At 36.4% G+C, this 23,033-nt stretch overlaps 1 protein-coding gene across 1 annotated transcript in view; it reads left to right on the top strand.

The window, feature by feature from the left end:
* The first annotated feature begins 6,826 nt into the window (after window positions 1-6,826).
* The window catches only part of LOC113046318 (BMP/retinoic acid-inducible neural-specific protein 3-like), a 31,625-nt gene continuing 15,418 nt past the window's right edge, over window positions 6,827-23,033 (top strand). Inside the window, exons 1-3 of the mRNA XM_026207212.1 lie at window positions 6,827-6,841; window positions 7,040-7,145; window positions 12,203-12,439. Of these exons, the coding sequence (XP_026062997.1) occupies window positions 6,827-6,841; window positions 7,040-7,145; window positions 12,203-12,439 (358 nt within the window). The remainder of the gene's footprint in view (window positions 6,842-7,039; window positions 7,146-12,202; window positions 12,440-23,033) is intronic.

Genomic DNA, 23,033 nt, shown 5'->3' with positions numbered 1-23,033 from the left:
CCAAAGTTATTCATTTGATCTTTTTCAATGGAAGTCTATGGGGCTTGTTGCTATGGCGCTCTATATGGTTGCTAGGGCGTGGCTTGATAGATTCACAGTGATCCTGAGAGACTGATTGGTTGCCTGATTCAAATGAGCCCACCCCCTTGTCTCTATGACATTGTGATCCAGAGTTATGTTCAATACAAAATCCCTATGTAATGTCCCATAGCAGGAAAAGTCCTCCCTATACTTTGTATTAGGGCCATTTTTGGGGGGCTCTCGCGCCCCAGGGGTACAACTTATACCCCACTGCGGGGTATGTTCTCGCACAGCCTGATAGCCTCTCCAAATGTGGTGATTTACGTGTTTCTGCGAAATTCTCTCTCGGAGCTACGATCCGTCAAAATTGGCCGCAATGCATTGTCTATGGGATTTTTCGCCCGTTTTTTCGCCCGGTGTGCGAACATCGTACACCCGATCGCTTATAAAAGTCATAGCACACCATTCCCGATTAGGGCGCACGATTTGACGCCTGTTTCGTTGGTCTGTGACGAAAACTGCGGGACTAGTTACGCGCCGAAATTTGTACGGATCTAGAAGAATAATAATAATAAGTATGTGAGATAATAGTAGTAGTGCTTTGCCTCCGGCAAGCACCACTAACTAGAAGGTACATTTCCTGAAGAAAATGTGAGTGGTGCTTGCAGTGGCAAAACTCGCCTCTCTGTTGCTAGGGTGTTGCAATGAGGTTGCTAGGGTACATGGGGTGGTTGCTAGGGCGGTTGCTAGGGTCCCCATGATGGTTGCTAGGGCCGTTGCTAAGATACCCAGGGTGGTTGCTAGGGTAATTGGGGCGGTTGCTAGGGTGTTGCTATGTGGTTGCTAGGGTACCCGGGGTGGTTGCTAGGGCGGTTGCTAGGGTCCCCATGATGGTTGCTAGGGCCGTTGCTAAGATACCCAGGGTGGTTGCTAGGGTAATTGGGGCGGTTGCTAGGGTGTTGCTATGTGGTTGCTAGGGTACCCGGGGTGGTTGCTAGGCAGTTGCTATGGTAACCAGGGTTGTTGTTATGATGTTACTAGGTGGTTGGTAGTTGTCACAGATGGTCACTATGTAGTTATTATAGAGTTCTTAGCCCATTTGAGCACTTAGCTAATCACTATTAGCATGTAGCTAATCACTGCTAGCATGACTAGCATGTTGGAAGTCCAGTGTGCTAGCATGAGTCAAAAAAATCCAACCGCCATGTCTGTACGATGTTCTGATGCAGAGATATAGGTCGTGCAAAACGGTTGCTAGGGTACTCCATTTGGTTGCTATGGAGTGGCTTGGCAGCTGCCAATGGTGATACTCCAAAGGCTGCTCGCCAATATAAACCAACCCCCATGCCTCTACGATGTTCTGATGCGGAGATATAGATCTTGCAAAACGGTTGCTAGGGTACTGTGTTTGGTTGCTAGGGAGTGGCCTGGCAGCTGCCAATGATGATACTCCAATGGTTGTTTGCTAATATAAACCGACCCCCATGCTTCTATGTCTTTCAGATGTTAAGATATCTCTCTATACTTTGGGTTGCTAGGTAGCTCTTAATGGTTGCTAGGGCGTGGCTAGGTTATCTTGAAGGAGATACATGATTGGCCGTTTGCTGCCCGAGTCAAACGAGCCCACCCTCATGTTTCTATGACACTTCTATCCAAAGTTATTCATTTGATCTTTTTCAATGGAAGTCTATGGGGCTTGTTGCTATGGTGCTCTATATGGTTGCTAGGGCGTGGCTTGATAGCTTCATAATGATCCTGAGAGTCTGATTGGTTGCCTGATTCAAATGAGCCCACCCCCTTGTCTCTATGACACTGTGATGCAGAGTTATGTTTAATACAATATCCCTATGTAATTTCCCACAGTAGGAAAAACACAGTGTTTCATGGGCGATCCCTTACCATTGTATGTCTATGGGTCAAATTTGGGGGTCTCTAGCCCCCCAGGGGTACAACTTTTACCCCACTTGGGGGTATGTTCTCGCACAGCCTTATAGCCTCTCCAAATGTGGTGATTCACGTGTTTCTGCGAAATTCTCTCTCAGAGCTATGCTCCGTCAAATTTTTTTTTAATGCATTTCCTATGGGACGTTTTTCGGCCGATTTTTCGCCCGGTGTACGAACATCGTACGCCCGATCGCTTATAAAAGTCATAGCACACCTCTCCGCAATAGGCCGCACGATTTGACGCCTGTTTCGTTGGTCTGTGACAAAAATTGCGGGACGAGTTACGCGCCGAAGTTTTGTACGGAAGAAGTAAGAAGAAGAATAATAATAAGTATGTGAGATAATAATAGTGATGCTTTGCCTCCGGCAAGCACCACTAATAATAATAAGTTTAAATAGAATATCAGTAAGTTGGCTCTCTCAAGCCAACTTAATAATAAGTTTAAATAGAATATCAGTAAGTTGGCTCTCTCAAGCCAACTTAATAATAATAATAATAATAATAAGTTTAAATAGTAGATCAGTAAGTTGGCTCTCTCAAGCCAACTTAATAATAATAATAATAAGTTTAAATAGAATATCAGTAAGTTGGCTCTCTCAAGCCAACTTAATAACTATTACACACTGGCACAGTACAACCAGTTCAATTCCAAAAAAAAAAAAAAAAATGTCTCTGGCCAGCAGATTTTTTTAGTGGATCAAAAACAAAAATAATTTCCAGTGCACCAATGACTCAAATATGATCTGATTCTTTTTAGTGAATAAAAATCTGAGAGTGTAACCAGTTTACTATATGATTATTAAACAAATGGCTTTAAGCTGATTCTTTTTAGTGAAAAAAAAAACAAACCTTGAGTAAATATAGAACTGATTATTATGAGCATTTAGCTTAATAGTGAATTAAAAACATGCAATGTGACCAGTTTATTACTATTACCAAACAATTTTTTTTTTTCAGTTTATTACTATTACCAAACCATTTTTTTTTTTTTTTTTTTTTTATGAATCAAAAACATACAGCCTTACCAGTTTGCTATGCCCGGGCAAACAAATAATTCTTATTAGCCGAATCTTTATAGTGAATCAAAAACATATGGCACAACCTGTTTAGTCTAAAAACATTATTACCAAACAAATGATTTTTTTTTTCTTTACTCATATTGTATAGGCCAGTTCTTTTAGTGAATCGAAAACAGACAGTTTGACCAATTTACTACAATTGCTAAACAATCAACTTTAGTTCTTCTGTAGTGAAAATCAAAATCATATAGTTGATGTCAGTTGTAGGATTGTTTTTACAAGAGTACAATGGAGAGCCATATAAATACTATTGCACAGACACTATTTAAATTGAACAGAGATGACATAACTGAATTCAATGATGAACTGCCTTTAACTATCATTTTGCATTATTGAGACACTGTTTTCCAATTGAATGTTGTTCAGTGCTTTGACACAATGTATTTTGTTTAAAGCACTATATAAATAAAGGTGATTGATTGATTGATTGATATTGTATAGCTTGGAACAATCATATATGTTATGGTCCCATAACTAACATGGCATTGACCGCTACAGTACTTTTTTTGTAAGGATGAATCCTATATAATTTTTCTGTCTGAGTGCAGAATCTAAATGACCACCAGTATTTAAGGGTGGGAGCTCAGTACCCTACACCATTTATGTCAAGAGTTGCCTCTAGATACTGTAGCTGGCACTGGTCAAGCGACCTGCCAGTGCCATATAATCAACATTAGCTGTCAAATCCAATGAAGCTCAGAATCTACACTTAAAATCCTGTCACATGCCATGAACTCCTAAACTGCTTTCAGAGTGCATCTGCAGTCTTTAGCCAACTCTGCCTTCCACAGTGGAGGCAGAGGCATTTTTGACAAATGAGTCAACTTGATATGCATTCCTCTAGCTTCTCAATTGACAAAGAATAGGCTACACTCTGTGGTCTGTGGGAGATTTCAGGGCCTGTGGATGATGTGAGATGTTACAGAAATGGACAGGAAAGCACTGTACCGCAGGCATTCATTTCCTTTGTTATGCCCTTAAGAAAAGCATGCAGAGGAAGCCGTGGAAACACAGCTCCGGTAAATATAAGATCAACAACAAAACATGACACTCTCAGAGGAGGCAGGGTGGAAAATGTGGGATTTCAGTGTTAGCCGGTTATTTTGCCAGGTATGATATCATTCCTTAAATGGATGTCAATATTAAGCACTGCTAAAACATACACACAACTGAGGAGGAAAAACAGCAGGGTGACAGGTAAACAAGAGATTTGGTTAGGCTTTGCATGGAACTGCAAGCTGTTTATATGTGGCTGCACGTACATTTATTCAGCAATGATGCATTAAATTTATGTATAAATCCTTGTAAGATTTTTAATTTAAAATGTTTTATCAAAGAAAAAAAAAATTCCGCCAGCTGAAAATTCTACTTACTATCACAGAAGTAAATTATATTTTAAAGTGTATTTAATTTGAAAATAGTTATTTAAAATTATAATAATATTTAACAATATTGTCGTTTTTACTGTAATTTGGATCAAATAAATGCAGCACTGGTTACCATGAGAGACTTGTGATTAATATGATTCAATTTCAGATTTATTACAGCCCTAGTTCTCTCTCTATGTATATAGGCTCAGTATAGGAAAACAGCTATCACTGCAACAACGTGAGCTGTTCATGCTTCAGAAAATCATTGGAATGATTTCCTTGTGAAGAATGCAGTTTTTGTGAAGACTGTTATACGGATTAGTGTCTGGTTTTATGTTTGAGGTAAACAGCCTTGAGTCCTATTGGGATCAGAGCAATTGAGCTGCAGTAAGCAATCATAAATGACAAGTGATCTAATGAGATGCTGCAGTGGGACGGGGTGCGGAGGAGGGCATGTGTGAGACACTTCAAAAAAAGAGAGACGGTAGATCATAAATTAATGATAAAGCGTGCATGTATGCGCACTCTCGCACTAAAACTGTCATCATCATACAGACCTCATGCAATCTACATGTTTCAAATGTTAGTATACATTACTTATATATTGTTTTATGTAATATTAATATGTATACATTTATGTGATGATAAATAGTGACACAAGAAAAAGAGTTAATGTGAAAAATGTGCGTCATTAATCAATGACAGTGTTGGGCGAGTCACTTCAAAAATGTAGAGTGCTACTATCTTCACTGCTGCATATATAAAAGCTTGGCAACATATTTTTCACCATAACATTGACTGAAGAATATTTAAAATCCAACAGAGAAAATAAAACACTCAAGATAAATAGATGTTACTCATTTGAGGGGAAACAGAGAAATGAAATATCCAAACTAATGATTATGGCGTTATGAGGACATGGTCCCAATTCCTTTGCATTTGTCTGTAGGATTAGTTTTGGATTAGCTACAGCATTTCATTTTGAGACAAAGACCTGACAACGATGTGTAAAATCACAAATGTTATGACACAAAACACATGTGGCACCAAGCTTCCAAAAGCAATGGGGCAAAATTTTATAGAAAAAATAATACAAAATGATATGCTGGTGAAATATTTTAAGACATTTCAGGTATATCAGAGCATCTTTTTCAGGCTTTAAACATGATATAGTATCCTGTTACATTCACAAACGTTTTCATCACTGCCAATGTTTCAAGCTTTATATTAGACACAATTCAGTGAGCTTTCTTGAAATTTGTGAATGCTTTTTTTATTCATTTCATTTGAAAAGACGAATATGTTGTTTTGACATTTTGCAACACTGATTTTGTGAGCTGTCAGTTTTGAAATTGGTTCTTTTGAACAGGCTCTTTGCAACGAATTGATTGAAACAAACCCGTTGAAGACAGTGCTGAAGTGATTAGTGAGTCGAAATTACCCTAGTCAAACTCATTTGCTAAATCAAACATTATCACATTCACTCATGTTTCACCAGTGAAAAATGAAAACAAAATTAATAGGCTAGCGAGACAGCAAGATATATATGCATTGTATATAAAGTGTGTGTGTGTGTGTGTGTGTGTGTGTGTGTGTGTGTGTGTGTGTGTGTGTGTGTGTGTAAATGATTACAATGCTGCATATATACACACACACACACACACGTTTGTTTTTGTGAAAAGTGGGGACATCCCATAGGTGTAATGGTTTTTATACTGTACAAACTGTATATTATATGGCCCTACACCAACCCTACACCTAACCCTAACCCTCACAGGAAACTTTGTGCATTTTTACTTTCTCAAAAATACTACTTCTGTATGATTTATAAGCGTTTTGAAAAATGGGGACATGGGTTATGTCCTCATAAGTCACCCTCTCCTTGTAATACCTGTTTCATACCCATGTCATTATACAAAGTCGTGTCCTGATATGTCACAAAAACATGCCCACTATATTCACTGTATTTTGATGATTGATTTATTTTTTGAATGATTCTTTTTGATAGTCATTGGATTTTTAATCGTTGATGCTTCCTAGTGCTTAAGGTATTTTTCCACCAATCTGCAAGTGCTTTATCTCATTAATTAATTGATTATTGATTTGTCAAATAACATAAATGGAAATGATCCCAATTAGGACCATCTATTTTGTTTTACATATACAGCCACTGAATTAAAAAAGAAACAGAAGTCCTGGAACATCACCCCAGTATCTCAAGTCCCAGCTGAAATGCCAGATCTGACACACATTATTTTTTAATCATAATATTCTCCTTATATTTAACACTAGGCTCTTTAAAAAAAAAAAAAAAAAAAAAAAAACTGTGCCACTGCACACGGCTCACTGCTCTCTAGATTTGAAATTAATAATGCATTGGAACCTAACACTGGAGTCAATTTACTATTTCTATGGCGCTCTGCAAAGTGAGCATTTTTGGGGAGCTCTGACATGCTGAAATGGGCTTTGGTGACATTTAGATATTGACTCTGGCTTACTGCACAGGCGTGCTGGTTTGTTTTAGACCCCAGCATATGCTCAGCACTCTACCGCTTCTGAAGAGGAACAAACAGGTGCATGATTTCAACGATAATAAGGCATTAAAATATCTCCTTGTTTCCTAGGTAACAGAGACCAGAACGGGGCCTCTTGGATGCAGTAACTACGACAGCCTGGATTCCGTCAGCTCCGTCTTAGTACACAGCCCAGAAAATAAAATCCACCTGAAAGGTATGACAGCTGATGTGGTCTTGAGAAGAACAATACTGCACCTATGTTTGCTAGTATTTTATCATCTGCTGCACTGGTGATGTTCAGTAAGAGGGTTTGTTGTTGTTCTTTTTAGGATGAGTAGGTAGATATGATTGAGGCTGTTTCAAGTCCCCTAAATGTCCTTGCACTAGCAGAACGATGGACAAATTACTTGCAGGCACAGAAAGCATCAGTAAATTCATGACTAAAATAGACATTTTAAATTGTTAGATAAATAAATATAGAAATGCGACAAAAGAAAAAAAAAAGAGTAGCATGAACCTGTTCCTGTTAATAATAATAAATGAAGCATAATAATTAAAATAAACAAAGAAAACAAAAAGATGATATTTTAGGCGGGTTCTGTGCTTTCCTTTATTTGTAACATTGGAGTCACTAACACACTCCAAAGTTTCAGAGAATTGTTCATTACTTAGGAGAAAGAAAACAAAGCAAACCATGTAACACTTTATAATAAGGTCCTATTAGTTAACGTTTGTTAACGATCCTATTAGGTCCTATTAGTTAACGATTCTGATTGGTCAGTCGCAACATTCCGAGGTATGTTATACCTTGATAACAACCGGTAAAAGCTAATAACACAGGCTCATCTGGCTAACAGCAGTCAGCACTGTACTCAAACTATGAACTTGAACTAACAAAATGTTAAGGTTTTAAAACATTCTTAATTATATTATTGCTTTATGTATTTTAGTGGTGAAATGTTGTATAATAAGTGATTTGACTGCACTGTTTCACTCAAATGTTCATCTAGTTTGAAGTTGCCTCTTGCTCGCAACTGCTGTCTCCATGGGAAGCGTTGTGTTAAAATATTTCAACTCCAATCAATATTTCACTTCTAATGATTTACATATGTGGCAAGTAGCCGTGTAATAAGTGGGATAATTTGCATCCTGCCGGTTATCTCAGAATAAATCTTGATAGGGTGATCAGGATCCAGACGCGAAGTTAATGCATTGACACTAACAATCATGACATAGGTTACAAGTATATATTATCTTTGTTAACATTGGTTAATAAAAATGCTGTTCATTGTTAGTCCATGTTAGCGCTTGTCCATTAAAGGGTTAATTCACCCAAAAAAATAATTATTATAGCATGTGTTTTACTTTGTTTCAAAAATATGAATATTTTTCTGACAAAAAAAATAAAAATAAATGCACGAATTCGCTACAGGAGGCCTTCATACACCACCTGAAACCTTGTGAGGCAAGTTTTATTACGGATGTGTATGCTTTATTTAACATGTTATTTAACACCCGCCCACAACAATGATAGAGCTTAGAAGTGCCAGGACATTTTTTTTAATATATAACTCCGATTGGATTTTGAAAGAAGAAAGTCATATACACCTAGGATGGCTTGAGGGTGAGTAAAACACATGCTGATTTTTGGATGAACTGACCCTTTAAATAAAATGTTAAGATTACTTTGCTTGTTGTAGTTGTGTTACCTCAAACCCCTAATTGGTATATTTATATGTAGTCAAATTTCCTGTGGGTAGTTCTTGGCCACAATAAGTTCCAATGTGGACCAAGCCAAAAGTCTGGCTGCGACAGACCTGAGAAACACATCACTGCTAATAATCATACTGTCTTCACATTTTCAACAAGCCAGTGAAGAGCAGACAGGCATTTAGACTTGCATTAATGCACCTCACACTCTCGTGACAGCAGTGTCACCACAAGTCAGAGGTGGTCGGAACAACAAAAAGAAGAGAGAAAGTAACAGGACTGAAAAGAGCAAAAAGGAAGGTTTTAAGCCTCTAGCAATTGCTAATTATACATGTGGCCTGCGCCAATTTCCACTGCCTTCTTGACATTGACATTTAAATAATCAACCCACTTAATACTGCCATCTCCTGAAGCAAATTGTCTGCTGCCCAGATTTGGGTAACTACTTTAATGAGCTGGCCATAGGGTTCGGCACCAACGCTTATCTTTTGCTGAGTACTTGGGGAAGAAAATGTAGGGGGAAACAGTTGGAAAGAGAGTTTGGCCTATATTTGTGCATGTTTGTATCGGTTCTTTCAGCATTCTTTCATCCACTTCTTGGGGCTTCCCTGGATATTTCCCTTTTAGAGAGCAGAATGTAGACCCTTTAAAATTAGGACATCAAGCTGTCAATATCATAGAGGACTGAAATAATCCACAGGAAATATTCAGATTCCTCTCATTCGCTTTAAAAAGAGAGAGACTGTGGAGGAGGGGGCACAAGAGCAGCTATTTAGCCGTCTCCGGTATGAAAGCCATCCAAGTCAGTCTCTTTTGTGAGGCTCCCCACACTGTTGGCTCTCTACCCAGCAGAAGCCAAAGCTTAAAACGAAGACTGCATCTAATTACGTCTCTTGTTTTTCACAATCCTACGAATAAATACTGAGGAACACATCATAAATATTCACACTAGGAAGGGAATTCAAAAGGCTGGATATGAAGGCAAAAAGGCATTGATTCTTTCTTGAAGGATGTCAGACCTGGTAAAGCTGTGAAGAGCGTTTTCTCAGATAATATAATTAGCAGGTGTTCAGCACCCACAGCTGGGCTGTGAAATCTGAATCTTTCACTTACGTGGTGGAACGGCTTGTGGATTGATGTGTTCAGCACTGAATTCTTTCATGAGTAATTCATAGGTGAGTATTGATGAGGAGGCCTTAGGAGATTGCATCTATAAAAAAAAATTAACTGGGGTTCTGCTTTCCAAATTGTCTGGGTGGATTTTTTTTTTTTTTACATGTTTTTATCAGGTTGGCCGGGAATTTTATTAGAAATTTCAACAACTATCATTCCTTCTTTTTTTTTTCTGTAAGAAATTAATTATCTTAGACAAGGATGCATTAAACTGATTAAATATGCAAGTATAGACAATAACATTTTTATAAAAACTATTTCTGAGAAATTTTGTTCTTTTAAACCTTCTATTCCTTAAATAATTCTGAAAAAAGTAACATGTTTCAACACGACTATTAAGGAGCACAACAGGTTTCATCATTTCATTTTTCATTTTCATTTTTTATTTTTATTGCTCCATGGTAAAACACAAAACATTTTATTTTCATTTTTAGATAATTTAAATTACCATGTGCAAAAGGGAGCAGAAAGAAGATCAAATCTTATAATATCTGTCCCCTATTCCAAAAGCAAAATAACCTTTCCTAAGCAGCATACAGCCAAAATGACACTGACAAAAAACAATGTTGTAAAAATGTAAATGTTTCTTAAGCACCAAATCAGCATATTAAAATAATATATTAACATCATGTGACACTGACGACTGGAGTAATGGCAGGAAAACAGCTACTTTAACTTTTTTTTTCTTCCCAAAAACACTTGAAAATCGTACAATTATTTTGCACTGTATATTATATAAGGTATATATGATAAAATTATTTTTAAATGCAAATTAAAAATACAGATTTAAGAATAATAAAAAGACTTATTACTGAAGTTCACCTGCCATTGGCATGTGTTGCAAAAACTTACATTTTTGACCCTGTTCCATCTTTTTACCGCTTTGTTTCAATTGCTCAAATAATCAATAATTTGTTTCCAGAGCAAATGTCATTTCTTCCTGTGCTTGCTATCAAAATATATAATCAGGAAGGAGAATTCCACAATAGCTGCATTGATTCCCTGTCTGCAGCGTGCCTGCAGTTCATGACAGAGGTTTATGGCTGAATGACCTTGCCACAGAGATTGTTGATCTTTATTCATCCCATTACTGCGCTGACATAGCAGACCTCACCATCCCAAATAGGACTCCCATCACTGATGCTGTTAGATCAGACAGGCTGCCTGCCTCTCATGACCCACTTTAAATGCTGTCTGTTTCCCAACTCTCCCTGTCCTGCATTGCCAAGCCACATCAGGACTGTGAAACAAAAGTAATGTGTCTTTATTGCAGTGGTGTTTTTGACAGTCTGGGAATCCCACACAAAGCATTATATTCACAAACACTCTACATCTGGTTCACCACCTAAAGTCAAATCTTAATTAAAATGCACCTGATATTACACTGCAACTTGAACTTTTAAATGTGGAACTGTTTAGTGAGTCTGTTATGAAATCAGTTAAATTAAAGATTAAAGATGCATCTTTCTATACCTATGACCCTCATGGTTTCTGAAGTAGATCTGTTGACTAATGGAACAGTACAGTATATATGTATACAGTATATACAGGAATAGACACCACACACACACAAACACACACACACACACACACACAGTAATACATAAAAGCTACATAAATTATATACAGTTTCTGAAGAATTGTAAAAAAAAAAAAAAGTCTATTGATGTTGTTGGTAGTTTTAATGAAAAAGTAATATAAAAATACAAAAATATTATAGTATTAGTTGCTTGTTGATTCAGCTTTGCTATCACTGGAATAAATTACATTTCATAATATATTAAAATGCAAATCCATTATTTAAAAATTTCTAACAATTTCTGAACTTTTGAGCAGTAGTGTATATATTATAAATTGAAATAAATAATACAGATTCACAAAGAGAGAGAGAGAGAGAGATATTAAACTTGACAGTGTGGGGTAAAATGAAAAATATCAAATAGAAGAGGAAACTACCAATTTACCATGCAAAAATTTCACTTTTCCTTGTTATTCCAGAGGTCTACCTCATGCCACTGCATTACTGTAATGTTCTAAATGGAGACTTAAAATAGAAAGCATAAGAGTTAAGTGGGTAGAGAGACAGACAAAGTGCTGAGAGAGGAGAGGAAAGCCAGAGGGCAGATGATGGGTGGGTTCATAATAGTGTCATATGACTGAGAAATTGATTTTTTCAAGCGTCCATACGGGAATCTCAGACCTATTGGTGATTTGAGAAGTTGGCCAAACATATTAACACATCCAAACACCATTTTGAACTTGTTTACCAACCAAGCAGCACTATGTAGCTTACAAAATCTCTTATCTGGTCTTGGAATCAGATTTCAGTTTAGCTCACAAAGTCTAACGTAACAGTAAACAGATTTTTCTCTCTTCCCACACGCACAGGTCTACAGGATGTGCTTCCTGAGTTTCTGCGGAATCGTTTTGTGGAGGCGGCCCTCAGTTATGTGGCGTGTAATTCAGAGGGCGAGCTACTGTGCCGCAACAATGACTGCTGGTGCCGCTGCTCTGCAAAGTTCCCCGATTGTAACTGCCCCTTCGCAGATATCAAAGCCATGGAGGAGAGTCTGCGTAAGAGCAAAGAGTCCTGGATCAACCTCAACAATGACTTCATGGACTCAGGTAGGTTAATTCAATGGCCATGAAAGTGTTAAAATCTGCTGTATAATCTCTGAAGTTGACACACTGGATTAAAAGGGAGAGTGAAACTTGTCAGGTTTAAAATGACAGGTAAATCTCACTGGTGGTGACAAGTGATTGATATACTGTCATATTCCCTCAGCTGCTCTTTCTTGCAGGGTTTCTGAGTTCACTTCAGTATAAACAGATTAACTTTGAGCATAAATATACTATGAAAAGCACATTGCAACTGAAAAAGAAAACACAGACATAACTTTGATGAAATACTGCTGCGCCACAGATCCAGCAAAGTGTCTTTTAATTACACTCACAGTGATAATGCACTGGGTAATGCAGTAGAAATGGGCAGTGGTATAATGGTTAAGGATCTGTACTGCAAACACAAGGGCTGGACATACATTCCCAGGTGTCCAGGGAAATGGGAGCATTAATGAGAAAACAATCACACTCTGTTACCATTGTGTCCATAGGCAAAGCACTTAACCTTAAAGTACACCTAGGGGATTGTCTCTGCAATTAGTGTACTGTATGCTGCTTTTGGATGAAAACCATCTGCTAAATGTTAAGTTCAAGAAAAACCCACACAGAGTAAATATATTAAAAAGTTAATGTTATTGATTAAAGATATTCATTTCTCAAAGTATCAATCAGAAAAGCAGTCAGTGGGTTCCATTACAGTAAATAAGTATTTGGACACTAAAAGCCATTTTAGCCATGCATTCCCCATTCATTTAATTACTCATGGTTTGAATGTAATTTAAATGTAACATATGCAATTTATATATATATATATATATATATATATATATATGTGTGAGATTAACAGCCAGAAAGGTCACATTAAATGACTTAATTCATCAAAAGTGACAGTAAAGACATTTACTGAATCAAATGAGAATCAAATGAAAAACAATTTTGAAAAAGAAATCGCCATTACATAATAAGAAATGTTATAACAATGATTTGTGCAGGATCATTTTGGCTGGCATAACAGACAGTAAAAAAAAAAAACTATAATTTAGCTTTAAAAAATGTGTTTTCTGGGTTGTGTGATTGTTCAATTTGTTTCTGAAAACTTTGAAAAGACCTGCAAGGGCCTACAAGTCAATAACAAATGTGGGCTGCTTTGATAAATGGGTCCCACGTATGGGGTTTAATTCTGAGTTCTTTAAAGTTCTCTGACTGTGATACATTTGCACCTTGGAGTAGAAATCTAAACCGATGAGAGGGTGGGTTTGTCTGTTTTATTGCTCTGGTTGTGAGAAAACCAGACTGATAAAATCTTTGGTTTGAAAAATGGTGTGGTGTATGTGTGTGTGTCTGTGTGTGTGTGTGTGTGAGAGCGAGAGAGAGGGGGGGGGGGGAGCAAAACCATGGAAAAGAGAGCCGAAGAGAAAGAAGCATGGAAAGATGGCACCTCAGGTTTTTCTCCTAGCTGAGCGTTTCCACATTCATAGAATGATTCAATCAGTGAGATAAGCCCAAGCTGGCTTTAAAAGCTTCTCCTGCTCAGTGATGGAGCATTAATGAAAGCAGCTCAAATCCCTTTAACTGTGGTGCTGCACTCATAAGAACGCATATCTTCTTTTAGCAGGTGAAGTGCTGGGCTTGGGAAAGGGGCTCTTTGACCATAGCATATAGCTACAGCATAAGGGTTTTATTTATTCAGCCTCACAGAAACTGCTCCTTTTGTCAGGAGGCCAGACGGCAGAGGAAAACATTCGTTCAGATTTAGAATGGAAAACTGATTTGTCATGCAGGGATCTGATAAGCAATATTACAAAAAGTGCACCAAAGAAAAAAACAAAACAAAAAACTAAAGCAGTTTAGTTTATCTAAGGTAAGGCACCATAATATCAAGTTTGTACTGCATATAAAGTGGCTCCAAAATGTATTTAGACACTCAAATCACACTTAAAATGTATGAATTTCATTACACTGGATAGAAAAATATCAAATCAACTTTCATTTTCTCAGAACCTACTTTGTTTTTGCAATAATATTAATACATTCTTTTTTGAAGGTCTGCACAATTAATGTCCTTTTTAAAATGTTTATTAAATTCATAAGGGGAGTAAAAAATAAATGAAAAAACTAAAATCACAAATGTTTTGGCTTAAAAGCTATTAGAAGCTTATTTCCAACATGGAGCAAAAAAAAAAAAAAAAAAAAAAATATATATATATATATATATATATATATATATATATATATATATATATATATATATATATATATATATATATATATGTGCAACTGTGACTTTTGATCTAACAATTCAGACTTTTTGATACAAATTGTGACTTTAAATCTCATATGTTACAAGAATGGGTGTGTGCTAACGAAGGAATAAAGTGCTAGAGGAGGATCTGGAACAAATGAGGAGTTTATACTGGATAACGAAGGAGATTACAGACAATATACTACACAATAACACCTTTAACAAATACAATAGGTTAAGTTACAAATAACAGCCTTGACAATCACGGACGAGGGAGAACTGAACAGACCGGATATTTAAACACACAAGAGGCAATGAGGGAACTGAAGACAGGTGGGGAATAATCAATTAACAAAACAAGAACAGGAAGACCAAATAAGGAAACAGAAAGTTCATAAACATAACATCATAATAGCAAGATATAAATAAATATGAATATGTACAAAATGCATATGTATTTATACATTTATACTTGTTGAATATTAACACATATAATTCATATGCATTAATATTCAACAAGACAAAATATAATCCAATCATTTTCTTAAACAGGTGAATGACATGGAATAAAGAGCAAAACCAGTGTTTGAAAAACCAGTACTTACAAAACCAGTACTTGACAAAAACAAAAGCAAAAGAAAACAATAACCTTCTTTGGTCTTAGCCTCCTACACTGTGCATCTCAAAAAGGACAGATAAACACAATCACACCCACGCACCAATACAAACAGATATACTTCAGGGATGTGAAATCATCTTCCCTCACAATCTGTGCCTCAGTGCACTTAGTTCAACTTTGTTCGAAGGCACCACGCATTGACCTTTCCTCAGCCAATATCTCCTACTGGATGGCTTTCTAAGGCACCAGATGATTGTAGCACCACCCCTGTTGGTGCAGAATGGTCCCCATGCACAGCCTGATGTCTATTTGTACATATATTGCAAACTCAACTCTCATAAATAAAAAATACTATATTTCAAAGTTTATGACTTTCACTTCAAGATCTGACCAGTGTTTTATGATAAATATAATTCAGTGACACGTATCTATCATTTTGAGTCTGGTGTATGCATCAAAACATGTCAAATCAAAGCTGGACGGTTCATTCTGGTGAATATGTCATATTTCTATGTCTAGTGTTCCATTAAGGCTTTTAATCCATATTTAGACTGAAAGATTTTTCTGTTTACATCACATACTTTAGAGAATTAGTCATAATTCTGATGCATATCCCATTCAATTATGCTTACCAGATGTGCATTTAGAGTGGAACTGCTTATTTATGATGCAAATACGCACTGTTAGAGCTGGGAATTGTTTCCAAAAAGAATCCATTCTGACACGTAAGGAATCGAGAATCGATTCCAAAGGATGGAATTGACTCCATCAAAGGGAATCAACTCCTATTCATCGCCTTTTCAGTTCAATAGAGCTAATCATTGGGTGCTTCTCAAACGGAAGGACACATCCTAGTGAGAATGCGTCTTTCCTAGTCCAGTCCTTCTGATGCTTCAAGGTTACAGTCTTTCTCAGCAATGAATGCTAACATGAAATGGAGTCTAGTAAGGGCATTTGGCTTCGTAATAAATGTTTCCACCCTGCAGTCAAGGAACAAAAATACTATTGTAATTACAATTTGAAAAATCCTTGATTACTGTTTTTTACTAAGAATCCTTCAAACTGTGACAATCCTTAGATGGAGTTTTATAATGTGGTAGTCTAGATATGCAGCCTTACAAGGATGCGTCCTTCTGTTTAAAAAGCACTCATTAATTCGCCTCTCAGTCAATGAATCGGTTAAAACTAATAAACAAACAACAATTTCAGCAGTTATTTTACAGTCATGTAATACATTCAAATAAAGCAGTCATACATTATTTTAAGATTCAATGCTCACTATTAACAAATCATTAACTATAAATTTTCCCTCAAATTCCTAATTTGCTGCTTAGTGATGGTAAAGCAGTTGTTAAATTTAGGTATTGGGTAGGATTGGGGAAGTAGAATATGGTAATGCAGAATATGTGCTTTATAAGTACTAATATAGCTGATATTTTAATAGCATGTATGATAAAAAGCAACTATTTAATAGTGAGAATCGGTCCCTAAAGTTTTATCAATAAACCATGCATGTGAAAGAATGTTGCTGATTATTACATTTCATTTACTTAAGTTAATGAAGTTTTCTGCCATTATCATAGTTTTTTTTCTGCATGTCGAACAGCATCCATACTAGGATATCCACCCTTCCATTACCATATATGGGCAGCAGGGCATTTCTATTCGTAACGATAAACAGAAAACATGGCTGAATGCTGATAAATTTCTTAGAAGGTGCTTTTTATAAGACTAAAGTGCTTTAAATGGGGAACTCTTGTGGTGGTGTAGCCTTTGGCATCATGCCGGAAGTAATATATTGGTCTACATTCATATGATTTAATGGTATTTTCAAGTTAAGTTCTGAAGAAATGTCATGTGTTATGTATAATTTTCTAACACTTCATATGCACCTTTAGAGTGCTATAAAAAATGTTGGTAGTTTTGTAAAATAATTCATATTTTGTTAACAAAAAGTTTTTTTTATACAGTGGCAAGAAAGGAATGATAATGGTTGTGTAAAGGCACAGAATAAAGAAAAATCATATTGATTGGGGAAGTATGTGAAAAGAAGTGTGAAATGTTTGCAGGACGGAGACAGAATTATGAATGAGCAGACAAAAAATCAAGAAATCAGACAAGAGGCAATAAAGTGAATGGGAGCTTGTGATTGTATTTCACTTGTTCTTTGGGAGTCAAATACACTCAAATTGAGATGATATTAGACAATGCTTCAGTTTCAAGTCGGCATAAAAGATTCTTCTGTATTGTGAGGTATAATAAAGTGAAACTACTTGAATGAGGGTAAAAAATGTAGGACGGGACTTGATTTAGTTCAATGGAAATTGGTTGGATCGTTGTTGTTGTTTTGTTAATGAAAAAAAAAACTAGCATCTCTGTACATTTTTTTCTTTATGATTTAAAATAATTAGCAGTATTTTATAAATATCTATAAATAATTCCAGTATTATTTTAGAAGTACTAAGCGTTTATATAAGCATTTTAGTTGGAGCAAAAGGTGAAACATTGCATGATTGATGGTGTTTACAACAGCAGATTCAGTATTTACAAGTCAAGAGGTCTGGCAGTATAAAACTCCGTGTTTCCTCATCCTTTAATTCACAGCTTGATTAGCTGAACTCTTCCATTATGTTAATTAGAAACTGGCTCGAAGTGCTGTGGTGTTATTTGATACATGGTACCACCAACAATCAACCTGGCAACATTTTTATCCTCATCAGAGTCTGCCAATGGAAATTTTCACTGGGGTTTTGTCCATTTATGGACTCAATTAGTTTCTAAAGCTCCCAGCACATGTACTCAGATAAGGTACTTTTGCAGTTTGAATGTGACAGATAGCAATAAACAACAAATGAAGGTGTTTTTTCAGTGAATTGATTTTTTGCTTCAATTTATGGCATCCACTTACCAGGCACTAAGGGTTGTATAAAGAGAATTACACTCTGCACACATATTCTGATACATCCTTCGGTCTCACAAAGACTCGACATTTAAACAGGCTTCCTACATTTCCTACAAGTCCTGCCTTTAGAGAAAAATTCGAATTTGCTTCAAACTGTTTGATTAATTACTGTATTTATTGCACGTCAAATGTAGCACACTTAATAAACTCCGATTTGGCATTTGATTAACTTAATACAGGTTGTAAATGGCTTCACCATGCTTCTCATTACCACATAAACTGAGTAAATCAAAGGTAGATTAGCATGGCACATGTGGTGGATGCTGCTTTTAGGATTAAATAACAGTGTATGCTGAGTTCTCTGGTATATGCAAGCTTTTAGGAGTCCATTCACTTCGAGTTGAATCAGCTAGCAGAACGAATGGATTCAGCCGGCAACAGCGCTGGTTAGTCTAAGAAGGGATTATACAAAACTGAACTACTGTCATAAACATGATACTTCTCCCCACCAAATCCCACAAGTGCTTCACTTTCTCGAAAAAATGCCAATAAACAACTCAGTGTAGGTCGACCTATCGCATATTCGCAACCGACGAAAATGCCAGTTTCTTATTTAATATTTGCATGTTGCTTGGGGGAATAATTGCTGCGGATTTAGAAAATGAATTATGCATAGCATGTCCATCTCATGTTGTGCTGTAGCCATTAAGTATGTTTAACAGTTCACATTCTAATGGGATGTTTAAGATGACAAGCCATTTTTTAAGCAGAATAGCAGGTTAATTATTTTTATCATCAAAATGCCATTTCAATGTTTCAAATTTTTACCTAAAAATACTGCATACTGCAAATATGGCTACTTATTACCATTCAAGAGAAAAAAAAACATATAATCATCATTTGTTTACTTATTATTTATGCAATGTTAGCACATCTAATTTTTCTGAGATGGAAAGCTTTCTGACACTAGTTTTTGCAGACAAAGGTTTTGATTTCTTCTCTTTATTATGGTTAAAACTAATAATATTAATAATAATAATAATAATAATAATAATAATAATAATAATTGTTTATAACTGATATATGATAACTCATGGTTGCTTGTTTCTGCCACAGGAACAAAAACAAATAAAATGTTATACTTTATAATTTTATAATTGGACTTTTTTATCTTGCAATTCCCTGTTTTTCCTGCAATCCTGAGTTTATATTAAATTAATCACTTTTTTTTTCAGAATTGTGAGATATAAAAGTAGAATTGCAAGACACAAATGCACAGTTCTAAGAAAAAAGGTCAGAATTACAAGGTAAAAACATTGTGAGATATAAACCTGCAATTGCAAGAATTAACTCTGAGAAAATGTCAGAATTGCAAGATATAGAGATATAAAGTGAGAATTACTAGAAAGAATTGTACTTGTAGATTACTTTCATTCACCATGGATTCTTTGCACTGCTCTTGCACATATCACTATTTCTTACGCGCGCACACACACACACACACACACACACACACACACAGAGACACTTTTCTTTGTCCTTCCTTATAAGAAAGATATTCAACGAGTGGCTATAGAAAACAGTCACTCTTGTGCATCTCAGAAAAGTCCAGAAACTTTTGGAAAGGGTTTCTAGACACTTCAGGAAGTTTCTGTCAGGAATTGTTATCGAGCAAGGGAAGAGGATGGACAGTGCAGAGCACAGTCAGGCAGATGGTTTTTAGAGAAAAGCATTGTTTGAAGCTCCTGTCAGGAGCTCTACTGACCTTCTGTCTCACTGTGATTCCCATTGGGCCCAGACTGACAGATAGGTCTGGCTTAGGGACATCATCTCCAGTGAGGTCCAATGCTGGACGTGGTAGATGTTTCCAAAGGCCTCTGTGGGTGTGCAGTCAGTTAACGTAGGTCAGCTCCATAACACACTGGCAACATCTCAACACTCACACTTACTTACACAGCTTAACACACTCACACTCAGGGTTTGACAGACTAATGCCATAGGAGAACCTTTTAAAGTTGCACAAAGAACTACTTTTTTTCCATGTACTATATAATCTGGTGCTATTGAAGAAGACATTTCACTTTTCCTTCATTTCCTTAAACTGTGTCCCATGCACTCACAAATCTATGTATGCTCATGCTCTAGATATTAATTATTTTCGAACCTTTGAATTTCTAACCTTTTTGTGTGTATTACCGCATGCAGTGTGAATGCTCTAATACGTCAACATTTTGTTTCTATACTGTTCTTGAATTTCTGTAGATCGTGGCATGATGTGCTGCTCTTTAAGCATGCCTCACTTTGTCAGACAGGTTCTATTTCTTGATTTAACATAACTGGCAGTAATCAGGCCAGGGTGTGGCTAGTGAAATTTTACTCCGCTATCTAAAATAATGTGGTTAAATCACAGTTCTTTCGAGATTTAACATGAGGGGGCAATTTCATTTTACTTGCATTATCTTTGTGTAATATTACAATATGTTTGATGATCTGAATCTTTTAAGTGTGACAGATATGCAAAAAAAAAAAAAAAAAAAAAAAAAAAACAGGAAGGGGGCATAAACCTTTTTACAGTACTGCATATAAAACTCTATATGCCAGTGTTAATTTAGTATGATTGAAATACTTTTAGTTTTTATTAATATTTTGAATCCGTTTTTATATTTTCTGTTTTTTATTTTAGGAAGTTTCTTTTTTCAGATCTTTCCTTCTGTATCATGGTGTACATTTAAAAAGACTAATTTAGATTTTGCGCTCAGAATGTTAAATACACACAGATGAATCATTCTAAATAAAATCAATAATATGCATGTAGAAGACAGATTTTTTTATTATTATTCATGCTAACTTTAATGATTTTTTAAAATGAGTTTGTAATGTTTGCATTGGAATAACATGTAAAAACAGCTAAAATATTACTTAGATTTGCCATTTATATACAGCATGAGTATTAAAACAAGGTATTATAATCCATTTCAACATAGAAATGTCACAATGGTCTAGAATTCTGACCCTTGTGTATTTATGAAAAGAAAATCCATTACAATAATGTAACGAATGAGTTAGTAGCTGCACTTTACACTTTAAATATTATAGTAAACAAACCTCCTCACATTTAGACACACATACAGGTACAGACTACTATGAAGAAGCTTTATCACATATTGACACTCCCACTGACTGCTCAGAAACCTTGTTCTGCACAACTGCATATATTTTCTGCCTTGATAAGCAGCTGTCATTAAATCTGGCAGGAGGCCCAGGCCAAATGAGGATAGATTTGTGTGGTGCAGCGTGTGCAAAATGAGTTTTCAGCTCGGAGAAAAAAAATACTCTCATTGTCATCAGCGACAGTATTAGAAGTGTCACTTTCTGACTGCCTGCCACTTAGGCCTGTAGGTAGTCCAAGCACCTCCAGGCTCCCCTTCTACTGACAAATGTGAGAGACAATGGCAGTTCATCTTGTACGTGGCCTGATCTATGTGCTCGTGTAAAGGGAAAAGGATCAAATCCACATGGGGTAATTCAAGTAGGGTGAGATGGGCTTCGATTCAGGTCACATTTCTTGCTGAGATCACCCACTGAGCACCTCTAAATAATGTCATTTGGAGGGACCACACACACACACACATAGAGCTATAGAAAGACATTACTATTCTGTAGGCACTATTCACCACACAGTTTAGACAACGGTCCGTGGAACTGATACAGAGATTCTGACCAGAAGCACTGCTGTCATAGATCGAATTATCCTGAAATAAATGGAGGACAGAAAAGAATCTTATCTTTGAAGGAATCCAATATTCTGCTCTAAACATCTGCTCTTCTAGGATCCATAAGTGCTGTGTCCTCCAGTATCTAACTACAGAGAGACAATTATTCATTTTTCAATGGTCTTACCCCTCAAAACATCTAGTCATTAGTTTATCATTCATCGTAAGTCAATAAAAGCTGAATGATTGATCTACTTGTCATAAACTGTCAAGCATGTTTTATACACATTTCTATTAGACTTTTTGTAAATTTGCCATGATTGTGCAGGTGAATCTTGACTTTCTCTAATGAAACGAATGTAGATCAACCAATGATAAACCAGTTTATTGAAGTAGCTCAAGTGTAACTCTGAGTCCTATCCAGTATCTTTCAATCAATATCCCACATACAGTGGGCGTGAAGTCCTCAGAGAGGCTTTTATTAACAGAAAATTAACCAAAAAAGGGAATAAAAGTGGCCAAAGGGGGAGAGTGTCCAAAACAAACAGGGGATCTGGTGTCCTTGTCGTGCTGCGGAGTACGTATGGGTCGAGCAGTGTTCATGGAGGGAGGGTCCAGGTAAGGGGCGGAGTCTGGAGTATGCATCCTTCTCATTGGCCGCGGTACTTGCAGCGGATGGACGGCTCGACATCCTGACCCGACGGCTGTGTAAATGGGTGCGGTTCTCGTCAGTTAGTTTTGTAGATTATTAATACAATAAAACAAACACAAGGTGAAATGTAACGGTGTTATTGCGTAGTCGGTTATTGTGCAGTAAAAATAGACCATACACTAGATCATAGTGTCTGGTAAATACACTGGTAAATGTGAAAATTAAGATAATGTGATATTATATCACATATTGCACGTGTGATACCTTCCCATATTCAAATTGGAGTTCTGAATTTACATTTCAAAAGTATGTGCAGCTGTTTTGAAAGCATTTCAACCCTGCAAAGTGAACAACAGTAGCTGTGTTGTTGTAAGAATAAGCCATGTCCAGATTAATTGCTCTAATTACCATAAAGTTGGTTGAGACAGTCACTGGAAAGGCACCATCAATAAATTCATTCATCACTGGA

Source organism: Carassius auratus, chromosome 27 (assembly GCF_003368295.1).
Source record: "Carassius auratus strain Wakin chromosome 27, ASM336829v1, whole genome shotgun sequence".
Taxonomy (NCBI): Eukaryota; Metazoa; Chordata; class Actinopteri; order Cypriniformes; family Cyprinidae; genus Carassius; species Carassius auratus.
The sequence above is the reverse complement of the archived record's forward strand: the minus strand, read 5'-3'. Positions and strand labels throughout refer to the sequence as shown.